Source organism: Sphaeramia orbicularis, chromosome 5, assembly GCF_902148855.1.
Source record: "Sphaeramia orbicularis chromosome 5, fSphaOr1.1, whole genome shotgun sequence".
In the NCBI taxonomy this organism is placed as follows: domain Eukaryota; kingdom Metazoa; phylum Chordata; class Actinopteri; order Kurtiformes; family Apogonidae; genus Sphaeramia; species Sphaeramia orbicularis.
The window spans coordinates 17,065,267-17,086,882 of record NC_043961.1 but is presented as its reverse complement, the minus strand read 5'-3'; the positions used below and the strand labels follow the sequence as shown (position 1 = coordinate 17,086,882).

Below are 21,616 nucleotides of genomic sequence, written 5' to 3'. Positions count from 1 at the left end.
CAACTCCATGGGTTTTACCGGTGAGCCAATGTTGTAGAAGATGATGATGTTTCTACATTCACTATGGAGCCTCTGAACGTCCAGATGGGTCATATCTGATGACCATGAAAAGATGGCAAACTGTATTTGACACCAATGATTTACATGTATTGATAGGATTAGTGGATCAACAGGTAATAAACATTTTATATCACTAGATGGGTTTGGTTGTTGGTGGATGTTTGGGTCTTCATGGGTTAAAATTACATTAAACATAAAATCAGTCAAAACATGACACAGTTTGTTACAAATTGAAAACCTGTATTGTGCAGACAATAAATAGTGCTTACAAAGGGAGTTTTGTCTTGTACACAGACAAGGTTTCTGTTTAAGAACATGTACACTGTCGATATGAAACGCATCATTAACTGAATCGGTGAGACCCAGACACAGCGCGGGGATGTGACTACTGATACTGGTGTGGGATTGGTCAACTTGGTCACATGCACATTTCCCCTTTGTGGCATCAAAAGAACATCTTTCAAAAGAGTCTGTTTACAAAAAAAAGTCTCTGCTCGTCTATGGCGATCACATGACCTTGGTTCCTGCTGCTCCTCTGAAAGGTGAAGTGAGAGTAAAGCAGATGTTCCTGGTGGAGCTCACTGCATGCGTCCCTGTCTATGGTAGCTCATTTCTAGAGACATAGCCTCCAAGGTGCGCTGGACCCAAATATCAGGACACCCACTGACTGTGGGCCAGGGCGCCGGAAGACTCAAGGTCTTCACTGACAAAACCAAATATCAGCAAGTCTTCACAGAAGAAACCTTGCTAAGGCCGGTGGAACCTGTGAAGGAATAAAAAAAGAGTGTGGGTTAAAACACACATACAAGGAATTCATCAATCAAACTCCTATTTTTAAAATAGAATAGAACAGATCTTGATTGTCACTGTCACAGGAATGATCAGAATCAGTTCAGCAGCAAAAACAATTAGTGCAAAAAAGACTGTATAAAAATATCATAAATACTGAAAAATATAGGCATGTGCTAAAAGCTGCAAAGATTAAAAAAATTAAATACACATATCATCACTGTTGGGCAGAAACCTCTTTTGTCCAAAAAGGTTATTTTTCAGGAACCTGAAAAAAATTATGTATATTCTAAATAAATGAATTGAGTTAAGAGATGTAGTCACAAGCTGTTTTCAACACTTTTCATTGGTTAAATATTTCTAAAACCGTCACACCAATATAAAGACTGACCAGTAGAATCATTTTATCACTGTAGAAAAGACCAAAAATGGACTTAAGAGGTTTTCACCTTGCAGCAACGATATGCTAGTAAAGTACTTCTAAAACTACTGAGATACACAAACGTGGGGGGTGGTGGTTGTTGGGTCAGTGTGTGTGTGTGTGTGTGTGTGGTGGTGGTGGGGGGCACATTTAACCGCTTGTGGGTAAAAACTGTGTTTGAGTCTGTTTGTTATTGTTTTTAATGTTTTGAATCTCCTTGAATGGGAGGGGGAAGCTGAGGGGGTGTCCAGGGCGTGAGGGGATGATTTTGCCAGTTTTCTGCTGTAGATGCCACCGGAAGGTCACTGTCCTGATAACCCACTCACTGCAGGTCCTTCCTGTCCTCTGCAGTACAGCCAATGGACATTATTCTTCAAAAGCAGCGAGTGTCTTTTCTTAGAAAACGGGGTCTCATATAAGCTCCGCCCAGTTAATTCAAGGTCTTTTTTTAGCCGCAGAAACAGCTACTGTCTTACCATAAGCATAAACGTAAGCTAAAAATACATGGACATCCATTACAATGGAAAGGTGGTGCAAAAGGGAGCAACTTTCCCATCTCCAGGGATCTGCTTGCAGCTAAAATTGGCCCTACTCTGCAGGGTGTGCACTCATCAATGTTGATAATGCACCTCTGCACAATGTCGCAGCAACCCTCGCAGGCGCCATCCTCCAGCAGAAAATGCGACAAAAAGCAGCAGAAGTAACGCATCACGTTGACACTGACCTTGTCAGATGTTTGCTTGAAGAATGAACTTCCATCTCATTACTTTTGAACTCATTCAGCTCCTTCCGAATCGCTGCCTGCAGGAGAAAAAGCAACAGCAACAGTGAGCCCAGGTGTGTCTGTTTACACTTGGAGTTCAGTTGCTCAGGTGTTGAATGAGGATGTTATGTCAGAGGAAGCATCAGCTGTTTAGGTGTCACTTATATAAGCTCAACCTGATTCGAAGGAAAATAGAAGAACTGCAAATTCATGAGTCTGGAGGTGATGGTAGATTCATGTAAACAAGGCTGACACTAACATACAAATCTATGAAACTGGTGTAAACTGTGTCCCATAATCATAAAACAGCTTTAAAAAGGATAATCCCATTAAAACCTAAAATAGTATTGTTAGCCTCATAGCATAACTGCCAAACTCATACACAAATGGACAAAAGTATGTGGACATGTTGAATTCAGGTGATTCTTTTCTAACAGGGGTCTGGGACACAAAACAATAATGACAAATGTCATAATGTAGTTTTATATTGGGATAAATATCATATTGATTATTAATGTTGATGTTTTTATCTCAACCCATCATGAACAGGACATCTTACAGCTGTAGACATGATGTGTCCCAATATTTTTGTCAATATAGTTTATAAATATCAATATTTCCTTAAGTAAAATTAAATAAAATCCATTAAAATGAAATAAAATAAAGTATAATAGTGGTTGTATGTACCTTATCAGCTGCTGACAGTCTGGTCCAGGGTTTATCTGCTCGTCGGTCATAGTCCTGAGCTTTGGCCACTTCCACATAGTCACTGAAACGAATGAGGATCTTTCTGTCCCGCAGTTCGTCTACCGTGGGACGCTGGTTCAGCTACGAGAAAAAAATAAATAAAATAAACAAATAAATAAATAGCAGTCAGCTGTAGCTCTGATCATCTTATCAATGCATCCAATCAGGCTGAAGGGAGCAACAAACAGCAGCAGGCTGGGTATTAAGGCTCTGTTTTCATTGTCCTGAAACAAACATTTTAGGAAATTGCTGGAATCAGAGCCGCCACCTACCTTTCTGTTCAGACGCTGTTTGATTTCCCGCCTCTCTTCCTGTTCCGTCTGATCATTTCTTTCTGTAGGTGAAAGAAAAAAAAAAAGTCAGAAATTATACCACATTTTGAGCTGCTCGGTCACAGCATTAACCCTTTACTGCCTACATTTATTCATAATTATAGAAAAAAATAATTATTTGTATTGTTGCTGTGATTCAGACGCTAAATTCAGTGAATATTATTAATTTGAATGTAACACATACAATAACTATGATGCAAATTAGTGACATTAGGCATATTAATAATGACAGTAATTTTCCAATCTCACGTATGTAGATTATTTCATTGATGCTAATATTGATCATTGACTCCAGTCAATAATCCAAACAAACAAAAATGATCTAAAAATCAGTAGAATGCCATAAATTTAATAACTGACTGAATCAGGTTCTGCTTTGAGATGTTATACTTTTAGTACCAAAATTATTGATGGTGTTTTAGATGTATGTTATTAGTTTAGTGTTTTATGTATGTTTTTAGTGTGGATGTATGAATTAAATCTCTATTTTTTGTAACCTCTGCTGCTGCTGCTGCCTTGGCCACAACACTCTGGAAAAGAGGTTTTTAATTTCAATGAGTTTTTTCCTGGTTATAGACACAGGGGGCTGAAATTGATCCATAAATGTCAGGGATCATAGATAACCAAGTAACATATCGCTAGCCTCCTAGCATTAAAGCCATACACTATATGGACAAAAGTATGTGGACACGTTGAATTCCGGTGTTTCTTTTCTAACAGGGGTCTGGGATACAAAACAATAATAACAAATGTCATAATATAGTTTTATATTGGGATAAATATCATAAATATTGATATTTCTATGTCAGATAATCATGAACAGGACATCTTACAGTTGTAGACACGATGTGTCCCAATGTTTATGTCCATATAGTTTAAAAACATCAATATTTCCTTAAGGATTAATGGAAAATTTTTCTTCCTCAGTGACATGTGAAGAAAGTTGATGGTTAGTTGTGGTAAAAGAAATTATCAATTGCAGTCAGAGCATGAAAAATATTTTAGAAATTTAGAGGTAGAACATTTAAAATCATAATCATGGATAAAAAAAAAAGAAATCAATTTTGAGAGAAATTAAGTCAAAACCATCCCTGAGGCATTTTGGAAGCAAAGATAATAATTTAAACCAAACTAACCAATGCAATAATATTTATTTATGATATTGTTTTGTGTCTCAGACCCCTGCTAGAAAAGAAAGACCTGAATTCAACATGTCCCAATACTTTTGTCCATGTAGTGTATCATTATTATTATTATGATATGCGGATAACGATACGAACATTCAAGCGTGTTGAACAACATCTCATTATTAAAAACGGGAATATTGAGGAGAATACTGGGGCTAAATATAACTCCTGTGCTTTGATTACAGGACGGTGTGATGGTCTGATCCTCCTTACAATTGATTCTCTTAAGTGAGTTCGGGACAGGATTGACTTAAAAACCCTTGATGGGAGTTCGATGGCAGATGCAGACAGATGAACAGGATCTAACAGGATCGGCCTTCATTAGACACAGCAGAAACATCAGTAGATGTCACTAATCTCAGACCCTTTTCATTCTGAAAAATGTTGGCGCTGTTGAACTAGTTTTGACAGATTAAAACGAGGCTGGCACCTGTTACCCAGAATGCATTTCACTCCATCTGTGGATGAATGTAGCAGAACAGGAACATGCAGTTATTCAATACTCCAGGTTGTTGTTTTTTTTTTTTTTGGGGGGGGGGGGTCTTGTTGTGGCGGCTCTCGTCGTATGCGGGTTGGTCAGAGTTCATGTCGTGGTGGTTAAGGGTTGAGTTTAGGTTGAACACTTGCTCCTGAGGCGGGACGGGGTGGGGGGTCAGAGATGAGGCCGACAGCTGCATGGACCTCACAGGTGGCCGCTCTTTGCCGAGACGACTCGGTCCGGGACAAATGTGGGACTTGAAGCCCGGCTGTTTCATAATGTGCTCTGGTTTTTGCAGCTCAGCAGGGAAGCAGAAGCTCAGTTTAGTGGGTTTGTAGTGTTACAATCAGTCCCAGCGGAAAGCCAGGTTTTGGAATGAAACGGTGTCGTCATCACACATGAGTTTTAATAGTGTAAATGTGTGGGAAAGATAAAACAACATTAACCGATTAAGACCCATTGTTACTTTTATGGTAGTTCCTAAATGATTTTTTCTCTCTATTTATCAGTCAAGTGACTATTTTTGGTCTTTTCCGCACACATTCTCATTACAAGACAGTGACGGCACCAGTTCCAATGAGGATGGTGAGACAACAATCTTAGGTCCAATGTGGTCTACAGGGTCTGTAAGGTCCACCTCTGCATGAACAGTGAGTGTACCTGCTTTGTTAGGTACCATGAAGTAACGGTACTAATGTAAGGAATGATGTTCAAAGGGATAATGTGGATGTGGACAGGGGTCTGGATCAGCACTGATGTTGGTCTAATGTTCTAAAGGGGAAGTTCCTTCCACCTTACATGTGTTTTTCTTCTATTTTTTTTATATATACTTCTTGGATTTTTTTTATTTTGCCACATATGGGAAAGAAACTAAATATGGTAACTTCATTGACCTTGATTTTCTACATAACAATACAATTTTTTTTTTAAATTTCACAAAAGTGATAAAATCTTATGTCCTCTGATGACACAATGAAGTTGAAATTTTGAATTTCAGAATATTTCTGAGTGAACTATAAAGGATTAAGTGATTTATCACCATTTATTGTAATATTATCCTCTGTATTTTGTATTTTTCAATGTGACTCATGTATTTTTCTCTATATTTAATTAGCTGGTCATGTAGATGTTCATGAAAACTCAGAGTGAATTCCAAGGTTATTATATCAAAACAGAGAAAACTGATATAAGCGACTTTTTCAGCAAATCTGTTAATAACTGATCATAAAACAACTGTCTCCATCCACTGCCATTTGTCAAAATCCATGGGTTTTTATTATTTCATTATTACTATTAAACATTACAGATCAGGGGATTGTTTTCATTTCTGGTATTTAGGTCTTTGAGGGTTAAATTAACAACAATGCTATTAAATTTACATTTGGAACTTTTGCTTTTGTACAAAACAAGATAATCCCCCCCCCCCCCCCCAAAAAAAAGAAGCTAAAAATCTGCTGTTTATATGGAAGGAATGTGGGATTTTTACATTGATGCAATCTGCAAAAGCCACCAAACTACTGATGTAAATGACATTTATTCAGAATATGACTTTCCTTCAAACTCAACCACATGTAAATCCCAAAAAAATAACTTTTTCAGCAAAATCTATCATTAACTGAACATAAACCCAGTGTCTCCATCCACTGTCACTGATCCAACTCCATGGGTTTTACTGGTGAGTCAATGTTGTAGAAGATGACTGTGTTTCCATGGTAACTACAGAGCCTCTGAACATTCAAATGGGTCATATCTGATGACCATGAAAAAATGACAAACTGTATTTTACACCAGTTATTTACATGTATTGACAGGATTAGTGGATCAACAGGTATTAAACAGTTTAGATCAGTAGATGCTTTTGGTTAAAGGTGGACGTTTGGGTCTTTATGGGTTAAAGTGACACGACTGTATTTAATCTATTATTAAGTTATGACATTTCAGAGATTTTTAACATTCTGATATTTAATTATAAAACTTAATCACAAGAATTTCATGGTGCTGGTTGTTTAACAATTGACAATAATGGACAATGGATACTGTGTCTTGAGTTTTCTTTTTCTAACATTTTTATTATATTTTGTATTTATATTTTACAAGACAATTAGACACCATCTACCAGTAAGAAATTCTTTGTATGTGTTCATGTATTTGGCAAATAAAGATGTTTCTGAAAGTTGGATCATAAAACCTAAAAACTTGATATTCATTTATAATAATACATAAATGACACAGTAACCAGTAATAAAACTAATACTGGTATGTGAATAGTATTGTTTTGGTATTTTTGTTACAGTATCGGTTCATGTACTGATGAATTTCAAAACGTAGATGTTACATCCAATATGTGCTAAAGATTTGGAATAGTTTGACATTTTTATCTTAAAAAATTCAAACAAACTTAATACACTTGTGCCTTTTAGCCATGATAAAAAGATCTCAAACCTCCTTTATCCTATTTGTAATTGTCTTAATATAATATTAATTCTTATTTTAGTTATTTGAATTTATTTCAACTACTTTTTTTTTTTTTTTTTTTACTTTTGTTACCTTTCATTATTACTTTTTTTTTTGTCATGCATCGTTGCTTTTTCATGGCAAATAATCTCTTGCAGATGGTGAAAATGCTTATTAATTTTGTAATCATTCATTTTCAGTCATTCAAGTTATAACCAGCTCTAAAAATAGTTTGAGAATATTATTAATAAGAAGAATATGGGCCACAAATCCGATTAATGAAATGAGTAAAGTGGTGTAATGTAGTCAATTGCATTAAAATCTAATAGAATTTTTGGAAAGATAATGTATGTATTTGTTGCTTTGTTAATTTGAAGGAGACAATATATGCGTAAAATGAGTCCAGACCCCATCACAGTTACAGACACTTCAGTAACCCAACCTTCTGTCCATGCATCCACACTTACGTTTGAGGATGTTCCGGCTCTCCAGCTCCTCCACCGCCGGCCTCTGGCTCAGTCTCCTGCGGAAAAACACCAAAATTACGTTCTGGACCATATCGTTCCTGCGCTGCCTGTTTGCGTTTCCCCCGGATTTCTTTTCTTTGTCGCTCCTCCTTACGCGTAAAGTCCTTTTATAAAAGTCTTTTACTAATACTAGCACATTGGGTGTTTGAGCCGGTGTGCAGAGCGCCAAGTTCCGCACATCCAAAGCGCAAACACCGCGTCCCACCTCGAGTCCAAACTGATTCGGTTGTTATGACATTTAAAGCTCCACATCGGGAAAGAAAGTCCGATTGCGCGCTTGGAATCACGCGTCAAAGCCTGGTTAATGGATTTTTTTTTTTTTTTTTTAAAGGGAAGGTTTCCTGTTAAAAATCAGCTTTTGGATTTAATTTTCCAGACGCTGCGTAAAAGTTGAGCTCCAGGCGCGTTGTGTGTTCGGTGTTGGAGGATGCTCTGCGCACTGAGCCGTGGTGTGGATGAGTGAGAGGCGCAGCGCAGCCTCCCTCCTTTTCACCACATGCGCTCAGTTCTACTGTGAAGGGGTGGGACCGAGGAGGAGATTCCCTCCGTTACGCACACACACACACACACACACACACACACACACACACACACACACACACACACTAGGCGCTGAGGAGGTGTAACCAGGCAGATAAAACCTCCTCAAGCACCTCCTGTTTGATTGGCCTCCCTGATAATCCCAATGTAATCTCAAAATATGGACTTTATTTGAAAGAAAAAAAAAAATCATTGAGAAACAGATGGATCATGAGATTATAATGAACAGAACATATGTCCTCGTGAGCGGAGGTTATGTTTAGGGGAAATTCTGCTTTATTTCCTGCAGCAATTTGGGCCATTTCTGCAGCATTTTATTGTGCACATGTTGAATTTATGCAAAGAAATCAACAATATTCTGTAGTAAGTAAAATATAAAATCCATCCATTGGAAAGTTACTTAAATTTGAATTTGTTTCAGCTCGAAACAATGTTTGTTTGTTTTTTGTTAGAATAGAATAGAATAGAATAGAATAGAATAGAAAAGAATAGAATACAGGGTGGGGAAGCAAAATTTACAATATTTTGAGGCAGGGATTGAAAGACAGTGTATGACCAATTAGTTTATTGAAAGTCATGAGAATTTATTTGCCACAAGAAAATTTACATAATAGAAAAATGTTTTTATTCTATGTGTCCTCCTTCTTTCTCAATAACTGCCTTCACACGCTTCCTGAAACTTGCGCAAGTGTTCCTCAAATATTCGGGTGACAACTTCTCCCATTCTTCTTTAATAGTATCTTCCAGACTTTCTTGTAATAGTTCTGCTCATAGTCATTCTCTTCTTTCCATTATAAACAGTCTTTATGGACACTCCAACTATTTTTGAAATCTCCTTTGGTGTGACGAGTGCATTCAGCAAATCACACACTCTTTGACGTTTGCTTTCCTGATTACTCATATGGGCAAAAGTTTGTGAAAAGGTATGGATAATAGTGTTAGGTATGATTATGACATCAATATATGTTTGGTTTCAAAACAATTGACGTAGTGCCTGCTGAGAAAAAACAACTAAATGTTCATTGTAAATTTTGCTTCCCCACCCTGTAGAATAGAAGCTTTTTTTGTCATTGCATAATAAATGCAACGAAATTGCAAATGCCCCCCACATAAAAAACCCCCCCACAATAACATTCATACTACATACTTCTCACTCATAAATACATCCAGTAAGCACAACACACACACACCGAAACACATCAAAATGAAAATACTACTATATTTTTAACCCTTTAACCCCTGACGTGTCTGTGGTGAGCATTCTGAATGTATGATTTATTTTAAATATTCTTAAAAATTCAATCATTTGCTCAATAGGAAAATTTTAAAACATGCCACTAGATGAGACCTTGTGCTTTCCATAGACATCTGAGCATGCTCAGTGCACCCCCTGTCGCCTGAGGAATGGGGGGTAAAATACAGAGCAGTGAATGAGGCAGACTCATTATAAAAAAAAAAGACTGTTTGGGCTTTTTTTTTTTTTTTTTTTCTTTACAGTTTTTCTTGTCATTTTTTGTTTTAACTGTTGTTTGCAGTGTTGTGGTGATTTTCCTTTATATGTTCTTTACTGTGTTTTTACTAAATTTTGACCGTGTAACTGGTTTTTGGAGTTCAACCAGGTGTCAAAAAACAGCTGGACTGATTTAGAAAAAAAGAGCCAAAAGAAAAACTACTGGGCCCAAATTCAAATCCTTGTTGTTCAGTGTGTTCCAGTTCACAGTTCATGTTCAACATCCTAAATCACTTATTGATGTACATTCTGAGTGCCTTATTTAGTCTAAACCTGTCAAACTTCATTTCTTCTCTTTGTCTTGTTCTGTTATTCCACCTGTTTTGACCCTAAAACACACAGTAAAGCAAAACCACTGAAGAAAAGGAACACAAGCACATACTCACAGCAGCTTTTATGAACCTGAAACAGACGACACTTCACAGCAGCACCTTTACCTGGAATCTTGGCTCAGGGGTTAAAGGGTTAACTGATGCAGTGAGGAGCTCATTCTATGGAAATGCTCTTTTTTACAGTTTTAACTTGCATTTACCCAGATTGTTTCTATGTTTATTACTCAGACATATGATGTGCAGTCTATGGCTATAATTTATTTAGGAAATCTAATTATGACAAATGTATCATAGAATAACGCAAACACACCCTCAGATTACAGTATAGTGCTTCATTGGCCAAACAAACTGGACTTAAAATGTTCAACTGGACAATTCCCAACTCAACTTTCTCTTCTCTCTTACCTTCTCTCCTGCACTTCTAAAAATATTTGTATATTTTCAATAAATCACTGAATGTCCTTTGTTTCATTTTCAGTTTAGACACATAGGGTCACAAGGCAGGGGGAGGAACTTAACAGTTTCCAGAAGATTTGACCTTTTCTCTCACTTTAGGAAAATTGGTCAATCATTTTCCAGGTTTTTCAGGTTTTCCAGGACATGTAGGAACCCTGTGTTAATACTACTCATAGACATACATACTGTTACATTCTATTAATACTGTAAATATTGTGTCTATTTATATTTTATGTGTATTTTTTTAATATATTTTATTTAACTTCACTATATTCTTATCTTCCTTTTGTACTATACATATATATATATATATCCAAAGAATAATATTATAATAAATGTTGATAAATCACTTGGGAAAGGTTAGATGCAGAGAAAAAACAAACAGTTTTGGGTTAATCAAAGTATAATCACATGAAATATGACAAATTCCTATTGACTGAATTAAGGTGCATCGTTGTCATTTATTAAAAACCTGTAATTAAGCCAAGAACAGATAAAACAAATGGATGTAACAACAGATTTTTGTGTTTTTAATGAAATACTGTTGCCCTTATTAATCTGTCCCTAATAATATTGACGACAGGTAAAACTGGAGACAATATTCTGTTATTTTTCTGTTTTTCTGACATTAACTTTATCAGATTGTACTTACTTCAGCCTTTAAATTCCTTGAAAAGCCTATCTATATGTCAAAGGTCACATGTATTGATTATTTTCCCAATCAGTTCCTTGTGTTTTTCCTGCTGATTAACTAATGAGGCTCTGTCTGTTATCTGTGTGGAAACAGAGCGCTATGTGCATTCAGTCTGAGTCAGCATTCCACATCACCTGAGCTTTTCAGATTCCTCACATGACTTTCCAGGATGAGTCTTCACCCCACACCCAACAAACTCACTGACACTATATTTGCCACACAGCTGTCAACACAGGCATGTTTCCGCAAAGTAAAACGCCTGCTAGCAAAGAGGAAATGATGCTAAGACATGGCTCTGAATGTTGTAGATTATGTTGAAAAAAACATTAGCCTGAAAACCAGATGATGTTTACATAAGTTTTCACCATTTTATTTTAATCTGTTATCGAGCTGATATTAACTAATAAACACTGGACACACAACACAGCAGACACTGATGGGAATGTCACCTGTTTTGAGGTTAAATAGTCACAAACCAAACAGCTGATATCGATAATTGTGATAATAAATATCAAATAATAATTTCTTTCCAATTTAAAGGCTGAGTTTTGGCTGCAACAACATGAAAACAGTGAAAAGATGTAACAGGACAAGTCACTGTAAAAGACGTGACAACATGTATCAAGATAAAAATACACAGTTTTTGTCTCTGATTTCATCTTTTAGTTCTAATTTTGTAAATTTCCATCAGTTTAACAGACACCAGCCATGTTACATTTGTTTCTCCTTTTGTCCATCTACTGATTATTTATTGTCCAAAAACACAAATACATGGTAGAATATAAATGTGTGATAAAGGGTTAAATGTCTAGAGTAAAATCAACTAGATTCAAACTCTGAAACATTTTGTGCTTTATTTAACAATGTCCACAAAATAAGCTCTAAAGCTCTGAAAATATTTTTATTAAGATAATGGTAATTTAATTTATTAACAGGATCAGCTCGCATCTTAACATTTAACGTTAGAATAGAATAGAATAGGATAGAATAGAATAGTACATTATTTTAAAAGTATCATGGAGAATGCAGTGAAGGAGGAATGTCACTGTTTTTCTTGATGCCATTATGGCTGATTAGTTGTTATTGTGGTTTATTCATTTATTCATTGTGTATCATGTATGTGTTTTCTGTTGTTTGGACTTTGCATGGCTGCTACCTTGGCCTGGTCTCCCTTGCAAAAGAGATTTCTAATCTCAATGGGACTTTGTGGTTAAATAAAGGAAAAAAAAAAAAATTAAAAAAATTGTCATAGTGTGAGTGCTACTCCAGTCAGCGCAACAATTTGAATAAAAAAAAAGTAGAAAATGAGAATAGAGCAAATATAAAATTACAAAAACTAAACAGTAAAATAAGAAAATGGAATATAAAATTTTACAAAAAGTAAAATAAGAATAGAACTAAAAGTCAAATAAAATAAAACTAGACATAAAATATGAATAATATGTGAACAACAGCATGTATGTGTATGAACAGGTTTATAAAAATAGTGCATCATCTCATCATAGTTACATCATCCAGTGAGGTGCTATATCCAGCATATGGAAATGTACATTCCAGGTTGATTACATTTTAACCAAACACTGTAATCTCATCTCTTTCTGCTCAACAGTCACTGTGGTACAGATAAGACAGTTACCTCTGTGTAAAGTCCTATCTCAGACTATTATCAACCCACAGGCACTGTTCTACTGTCTGAGATGCCTTGACTGGATGATCCTGTTTGGAACACCTGAAGTAACACACCTCAGTAAATGCAGCAAAATGCACAGATTCACTGCACTGAAGGGGTTTTGGTTTGAATTTAGAAGAATGTGACGATCCAGTGGTTGTTCTAGTTTTGGTCCAGATGAAGGCCCATTAATGCTCGTTTTACTGTTTCAAACGCCGTCAAACGTCACAGCCTTCATACTCAGTTGTGTCCATTACCTTGGAATGAATATTTGTCAATCGGCCCACGAGAGGGCGGCGCTCTGAATTTAACATACTGGACAAATACCAAGAAGACGAAGAAGAAGAGGAAAGTCAATAATAACAAACATGGTGCCGATAGAGGACATTTTACTAATGTAGATAATAATGTTGATATTGTTGAGGATCGTTGCCATAAATACATTGGTAGTTTTTCACGAACTCACACAGTCACTCTTCGAAAAATTCCATCATTTCTGGAAATTACTCTCCTCAAATCTCAACGCTACCCCCTGTGGTTACTGATGGTGCAGCAACATATTCTCTGCTTGGGTTCACATCTGCAAACTCCCAGAGGATGGACAGAAATACAGACGTAATGAATTCAGAGGACGATCAGAACGCTGCTTCTGTATACATATGAGTATTTAACATGAATGGGCCTTTAAAATTATAGTCTTGTCTAAAAAGAAAACAGTCTCAAATCTGCTAAATCCTGGTGCTTCTAGGTGTGCAGTCCAATCCAACAGCCCTGGTGGCAGATGGTTCAGATAGTTCAGATGGTTGTAGCAGTGAACGCGCCTCATTTAGAACATGATACAAACTGTTGCTAAATACAACCCCGTCTCCTGAATAAATATTCGCATAATTGTCACGACTCTACTGAAGCTACTGGAGTGTTTGTACAATCCTCTATTGTAATGAAGCTGATGAGTGACAGACACAGTCCAAGTGTTGGGAGACGATTCACAGCAGCAGTGCGAACGGTCCACAGTAGAAAATTACATCAGCTGTTGTACAGATCAGCTGAACCAGGAACCCAGAGACATGACAATGGTCAGTACATTATGTAATTTCTTTCCCTGGATGTGACACCCCCCTTCTTATCCATTAAATGAATGAGTGGGAGTCTGGGTTCACACCAGGGTGATCTGGAATCACCTCTAAAATATCCAAATTACCTCTAGAGAACCTCCTGTCCTCTTCTACAAAAGGGCTGTCAAACTCATTTTCTTTCGGGGGCCACATCCAATCCAATATGATCTCAACCGGGCCACACCGGTAAAATAATATATAATAATGATAACCTATTAATAGAATAGAATAGAATAGAATAGGTCTTTATTGTCACTAGAAGAACACTGAAAATCAATTTAGCAGCAAAAACACTTGAAGTGTAAAGAGACTGTATAAAAATATCACACAAAATTATACTGAACACTATATATACACACACACACATCCACACACACACACACACACACACACACACACACACACACACACACACACACACATTCACACACACATACATAATGAAAAGTATTGACAATATACAAAAAATAAGAAATACTAAAATGCTAAACACACTAAAAATCCACTGCTAGAATAGAATTTTAAACAGATGTTAGACTTTTAAAACAGTATTTTATAGTAATCATATGCGCAGAGCATTTTTTATATCATAAAGTGCTTTTATTGAGATTGAACATTTGACAACTGTATTTATTTTTTACAGTGTGTTTGAGTCATTCAATGGCATTTCATTCTACATGGTTTCTATTGCACATGTGATCTATCTATCTATCTATCTATCTATCTATCTATCTATCTATCTATCTATCTATCTATCTATCTATCTATCTATCTATCTATCTATCTATCTATCTATCTATCTATCTATCTATCTATCTATCTATCTATCTATCTATCTATCTATCTATCTTTAACTGTATACTACAAATGAAAGAAATATATACAAAATATAAAGGATATATACAGGATATAAATAAAGACAACTCCATTTCTCCAACTACCAAAATTTTCTCGCAAAAAAATTACTTATTTACAAACAATCCAAACAAAAAATGTGAATAATCTGAAAAATTTTTCTTAAGAAAAATAAGTGCAATTTTAACAATATTATGCCTCAATTTAGCATTTCTACATGTACATTATAGATCAGATCAACAAAGGCAAAAACATATTTAGTTATTCACATTTTGTCAAAGGATAGTTTGTTAATGTAAATATTTTCTAATTTAATGGGGTTTTTTTTGCACTAAAACACAGAGAAAAATTTGGAGTTGTTATTTAGCATTTATAGGCATAATGTAATGTTTTTTTCACATTAAACCAAGAAGAAAATTTGGAGTCATTATTTATAGGCTATTAGGTTATTATTTTATTTGAGATCATATTGGTCTGAATGTGGACCCTGAACTAAAATGACTTTGACAACTTTGATTGTTAAAATCTTCCGTGTAATTTTTACACTTTGCAAAATTATCTTAAATTGTCCTGAAATGGAACCTTTGGCGGACCGGTTTTGGCCCACGTGCCGCATGTTTGACACCCCTGTTCTACAACATCCAAAAGCAGAATCTTAGAAAACCTACATACTTTAACTATTGTCTTGTGTGATTAAAGTAACTAGAGGAAGAGAAGGTGGAAATCCTTTTTAAGCCATTAAGTATTGGCGTCTTTACAGTGTTTCCAAAATAAGCCCAGTGTCCTGCTGACTGGAACCACTCCGGGCAAAGAAAAAAGCAGTGATATACATGGAAATACTGGAAGCTCAGAGGAGTCAATGTGTTAAATGGAGCAGAGATGTAGTAGGATGTGTTTTCTGCAGCAGGAAACATTTATGTCAATAGCATTTGCTTCGCTGCACAGCCAGGATCAAAGCAGCTACAAACCCACTCTGATGTATTTTATATTAACCCATAAAGACCCAAATATACACCAGTGACCAAAAAAAAGCATCTACTGATGTAACTGTTTAATACCTGTTGATCCACTAATCCTATCAATACATGTAAATAATTGGTGTAAAATACAGTTTGTCACCTTTTCATGGTCATCAGATATGACCCATTTGGACGTTCAGAGGCTCTGTAGTTACCATGGAAACACTGTCATCTTCTACAACACTGATTCACCAGTAAAACCCATAGAGTTGGATCAATGACAGTGGATGGACACACTGGGTTTATGTTCAGTTAATGATAGATTTTGCAAAGAAAAAGTCAATTTTGGTGGGGATATATATGTAGTTGACTTGGAAGGAAGGTCATATTCTCTATAAATGTCATTTACATCAGTTGTTTGGTGACTTTTGCAGACTTTATCAATGTAAAAATCACACATTCCTTCCATATAAACAGCAGATTTTGCATTTTTTTTTGTTTATTTTAAGGGGAAAATGATCTTGTTTTGTACAAAAGCAAAAGTTCCAAATGTAAATTTAACAGCACTGTTGTCCATTTAACTCTCAAAGACCTAACACACATTTGGTTTATGTTCATTTAATGATATGTTTTACTAAAAAGGTCACTTTTTCTTCAGTTTTCTCTCTTTTTGTTATAATAACCCTCAAATGTAATCTCAGCATGATGATTAAAGTACATGATCAGTAAATCAAATACAGGAAAATATTTGATTTTCACTGAAAAAATGCAAAATACAGAGGATAATATTATGATAACTGGTGATAAATCGCATAAGAAATGTTAAATAAAGAGAAACAATAATTTGGGAACTGACACAAAAGTAGCTCTGGGTCTTTATGGGTTAAAAGATTAAGGTGCAGAATGAAGGCAAAAACAAAATCCCCCCTCCCTCCCAAAAAAGAGAGGAAAACCTGGCATAAAAGCGCAAGTGAGTCAGCTTGTTTCTATTTTTCCAAACAGTCCTAATGGGCCTTTAGTCACAGACTCCTGCAGTGCTTTGAGCTTCACCCACTCTAACTTGGTCAGAGGTAAAAGTTCCTCGTTTGTTGGAGAACTCACCAGCATGTCAAAGCAATGAGCCGCCTGTAAGAGCAAGGGCTGATGGGAATGTCAGCCCATGAAAACGTGGAGGAGAATGGGATGAGTCAGGCGCCACAGGCCGGGCGGCGGCCATGCTACTGCCCACTGAGGTGTGCCCTAATCCTTGAATCCTCGCTCATTCCCTTTGGTGGAAGAGCCTGGGGACAGGGGCACCACGTTCACTTGCATGTGGAGGGGGGGTGACGGTGGGGAGGGGAGGGGGTGCAGTTGGAGGCCGGTTGCCAGGACTAATTAAAGGAATGTTTTTTAATCGTAGCCTCCCAGAGGATCTGCATTTATGTAACTCAGTTTAAGTGCTGACCTGAATGTCTACCTCTGGTATTAGGTCAAGTATTTTCATCTTTTAACCCTTTAGCCCCTGACGTGTCTGGTGACCGTTCTGAATGTATGATTTATTTCAAATATTCATAACAATTCAACCATTTACTCAATAGGAAAAATTTCCAAACATGCTGATAGAATAGACCTTGTTCTTTCCATAGACATCTGAGCATGCTCAGTGCACCCCCTGCACACCTGTGGAATGGGGGTAAAACCCAGATCAGCAAGGGAGAGCGACTTGCTATAAAAATGGACAGTTTGAACCTTTTTTTTTTTTTACCCCATTTTCCTTGTTTTTTGTTTTTACTGTTGTTTGCAGAGTTGTGGTGATTTTAAATAAAGTTTGCAACCGCACATCGGCTGTAGTGGGTGAACGTAAATGTGGAATGCACTTTTTCTCATTGGCTTTTAATCAATGACTGACATGTTTTTCTTTTTTTTTTTTATGCTGTTTTTATCAGATTTTAATTTGCCTTTGTTTTTATGATGGTTGTATTTTGTTGTTCTTAGCCTACTTTGCATCCTATGTTATCACTGTTTTTACTTACTTATTTACTTATTTAATCCCTTGTTTTATGTTTCGTGTATGGCACTTTGGCCAGCTGTAAAGTTCTTAAAGTGCATTATAAATAAAGTTGGTATGGTATGGTATGGTATGGTGGAACGTGGAAGTGTGCTCCACCAATCAGCGTTCTTTAGCACACAGCCCTGCCCCCCAGAATTCCAAGGAATCTTAATAGTCCAACACCCTTTTAAGAACTTTTTTGGGATCGAGGCAGTTTTCTATTTGGTAATTTTGGTGGAAATGTACCAAAGTTCTTTGTAAATTAAAAGTTGTTATGGTGGAAAAGTGCCTATTCAGAGATAAAGCAAAAGAACAGTAATCACTTCTTTGTCTGGCCATTTGATTGTGGCCTTTATTTCAGGAAGAATCATGAATGAGGATCATGTCTGGTTCTCTATTGTCCTGGTGCATAGGCCCAGGTTTGTTTTAATCCACCGTTCACGTCTGTTATGTTGCAGAGTCTGCATCTGCGCTGAGTATCTTTTTCTGTCAAAGTTCCCCAACTGTCCTGACTTTACTGTACAGTCATTGATTACCTGAAACGATGGACATCCATTAGCTAACGTAGTAGATGAAACCTATTTAAAAATCAATTTCTGATTCTCTTTGCATAATGAACACTCTCGCAGTCAAATGGAAAAGCCAGGATCAATGCAGCAGATAGAAAAGGAGCAGACCAACAGAAGATATGTGCAACAAATAGTCCAGTTTCTGCTGTTATTCCAGGTCATATTCATACTACCATGGCTAATGTAACATAATAGTCCACTTTAAATACTGCTGTGCATCCTCTCATTAATCTAAGACTTTTCTCTTCCATTCCTTCAACCTCCTTCTTCATAAAGATGATGCTGTGATCTCTGCATGATATTCAGGTCTTTCATGATGTTTAAAAGCAGGTGTTTTTCTTCTTCCAACTGGAAATGTGGGCTTTTTTTCATTAGGTCATGCATCTCTTCCTCAACTTTTCACACATATATCCAAACGTATATATTCTTATATCGTGGACATCAGGTTTTCTGTGCTGAGTTACTAATACTAATGCTAATGCTAATGCTAGGTGCTGTGTCTATTGGAATGGGTAAAATGCAAAGACCCAGTTTTCTTCCAGAGTTGAACCTTTAATGATCTGTACACTTCGTTAGCTCTGTGCTGGTCCTGTAGATATGTTTGCCTCCATCCACTGTCACTCTCTTATCTGGGTTGTTCCATCAGCCTAACCTCTACTCAGAGACAAACACAGCACATACAACCTCTAACCCAACAAAACGGACAGTATATATAGTATATATATATATATATATATATATATATATATATATATATATGTATATATATATATTATAGAAAACATGGTTTTACAATAGTTTTTTCCCCCTGCTGCGGTGATATTTAGGGCATATTTTGGGTGTTCCTTTTGCTTTTATTTGGAAACTTCACATTAGCGACAAATAACTATCAAACACACAACAGACAGTTAATGTTAAGTGTTTTGTGCTTGACTGGACTGATCGGTTGAGTTCTGTTACGTCTCTTTGTTTTAGATCAGCTGTTTTTTTTAAGTTACTTTGTATTGGCCTGAGGTCAGTTCTGTTTATTTAAAAGGTTAAATGTTAACTCGCTTTATTATCCCCCTAGGGAAATTAATTCAGTCTCTGTATTTTACTCATGTGATTTGTCCTCCTTTATGGGTCTTGGAACTAAATTTTATTTATTTACTTATTTATTTATTTATTTATTTATTCATTCGTTCATTCATTCAGATTTTTTGGTTTAACCCATAAGGACCCAGTGTGACTTATGTGTGAGTTCCGAAATGAATGTTCCTCTCTATTTAACCTTTCCTAAATAATTTATCACCATTTATTATAATATTATCCGCTGAATTTTGCAATTTCCAGGTGTGTTAATCTGATTTCTTATAATCAGATTACTGCTGTTATCTGATAAAACAGATCACATTATACTGTTTGCATGACCTCTTGAATAATCTGATCATTTCAGATATCGGACAATGATCTAAGTATTGGTGTGCATGTAAACAGGCTCAGTGTCTGAATAGTACAACCAGAATATCTCTGTATGTCATGTCTTATTCTGAAAATGCAGCCTCATTAATAAAGGCTAATTTGGAAAATCCAAGCAGAATATGCTGTTGTCATATCTGGAATTACAGTGGAATATTAATGCACATGTAAACAGAATGATTCATTGTACGATACGTGCCCATTTATAGTGAAAAACACACGTAGCAGTGACGGCAAATAGAATGAGCCACATATGTGACAATTCTATTTACTAATCTGAACCTAATGTGGCATCGGTACAGTTCCTCTCCTGCAGCTGTTAGTGCTGCAGGAGTAAATCCACTGTTATGTCTAAGTTATAAAATACATGTGTAAATAAAAAGCGAAGGTTAATATTGTTAAAATTGCACTTATTTTTCTCCAGAAATTTCAGGTCCTTCACATGTTTTGTTTAAGGATAGTTTATAAATGTTAACATTTTCATACTGTAATTTCATTTTTTTGCACTAGAACAAAGAGAAATTTGGAGTTGTCACTATTTTTAAGTTATTATGTTATTATATTACTGGTCTGACCCATTTGAGATCATACTGGGCTGAATGTGGAACCGGAACTAAAATGAGTTTGACAGCCCTGTGTTAGTGGATTCAAGCTGAGGTTGGAGGTCGATTGTGGAGAACAAATGCGCTCACAATTTGCTTTCTTTGACGACTGAGGGTTAGAGAGAAGAGAAAAAAACAACCAACGTTCAGTGCGTGGGTGCAGAGGCTTTGAGACTTTTGACATTTCAATTAGGAGGTACTCGCAGCAAGATCCCGCCAAAAAAAGCCATTGTGTTCCATTAATTACTGTATGTGGGAATAGGATGGTCCGTGGTGGTGACAACATGTAATTTGTGGATTTTGCTTCATGCCATATATGTGCAGCCTGTGTCATTTGGTGCTTACGTCTCTCCAACTGTTTCACAGTAAGTGCCAGCTCTAGTCGTGTAGTTGGACTGATGCCCAGCTGTGATGCTGCTCGATATAAAAAGGTACAAATAAAGACCGAAGAGGCTTATCTCAACAAAAAGACCAACATGTGAAACCAAGACGCCTCCATTTATTAACCCTTAGCTACCTGGGAACATGGTCGCACTTCGAGCAATGGGTAGAGGTGGAATGAAAATGAGTATGACAACATGAAACATCTACTAAACCATGACACCTACAGGACAGGTAATGATATAGCAACGCTGTACGAAGACTGTCTGAAATATAATGGGTGATGTTGTGGTTTATCCTTTACACAAGTGATCATTTCAGGAAATCAACTACTTTTAACCAGTGGTGGAAGACGATAGGAGTTACATAAAATAATTTTACAAAAACACAAATATTTAAATAAAGGAGCTATACATGATACAGGCCCTGAGTACTGTGTATAATCTACATTCAAGGGGAGTTTAAACATGTTTTCGGCCGTTTAGTGAACAGTCAAGTGACGTGTTTCCTGTTTGGACCCGAGGCTCTAACTTTACCATAATAGACTCTATTTATAAATGGACCAGTAGACCCCCCCCCTCCAATACAAGCGATAGGAGAGACTTAAGGACCACCCACTGGAGCCTTAAGGACCGCCCACAGGAGGAAACCTCACATCCACAAAAGAATCAAGATCGTCCTCAGATATG

The 21,616-nt window shown here is 36.5% G+C and overlaps 1 protein-coding gene across 2 annotated transcripts in view; it reads right to left on the bottom strand.

Annotated features, from left to right (window-relative positions):
- Positions 1-279: 279 nt before the first annotated feature.
- The window catches only part of phactr3b (phosphatase and actin regulator 3b), a 90,130-nt gene continuing 68,793 nt past the window's right edge, over positions 280-21,616 (bottom strand). For both annotated transcript variants that reach the window (XM_030134181.1, XM_030134182.1), the window contains exons 9-13: positions 7,699-7,754; positions 3,053-3,114; positions 2,721-2,861; positions 1,995-2,071; positions 280-823 (exon numbers count right to left, since the gene is read on the bottom strand). In XM_030134181.1, coding sequence (XP_029990041.1) covers positions 808-823; positions 1,995-2,071; positions 2,721-2,861; positions 3,053-3,114; positions 7,699-7,754 — 352 coding nt within the window. In that variant the 3' untranslated portion in view covers positions 280-807. The remainder of the gene's footprint in view (positions 824-1,994; positions 2,072-2,720; positions 2,862-3,052; positions 3,115-7,698; positions 7,755-21,616) is intronic.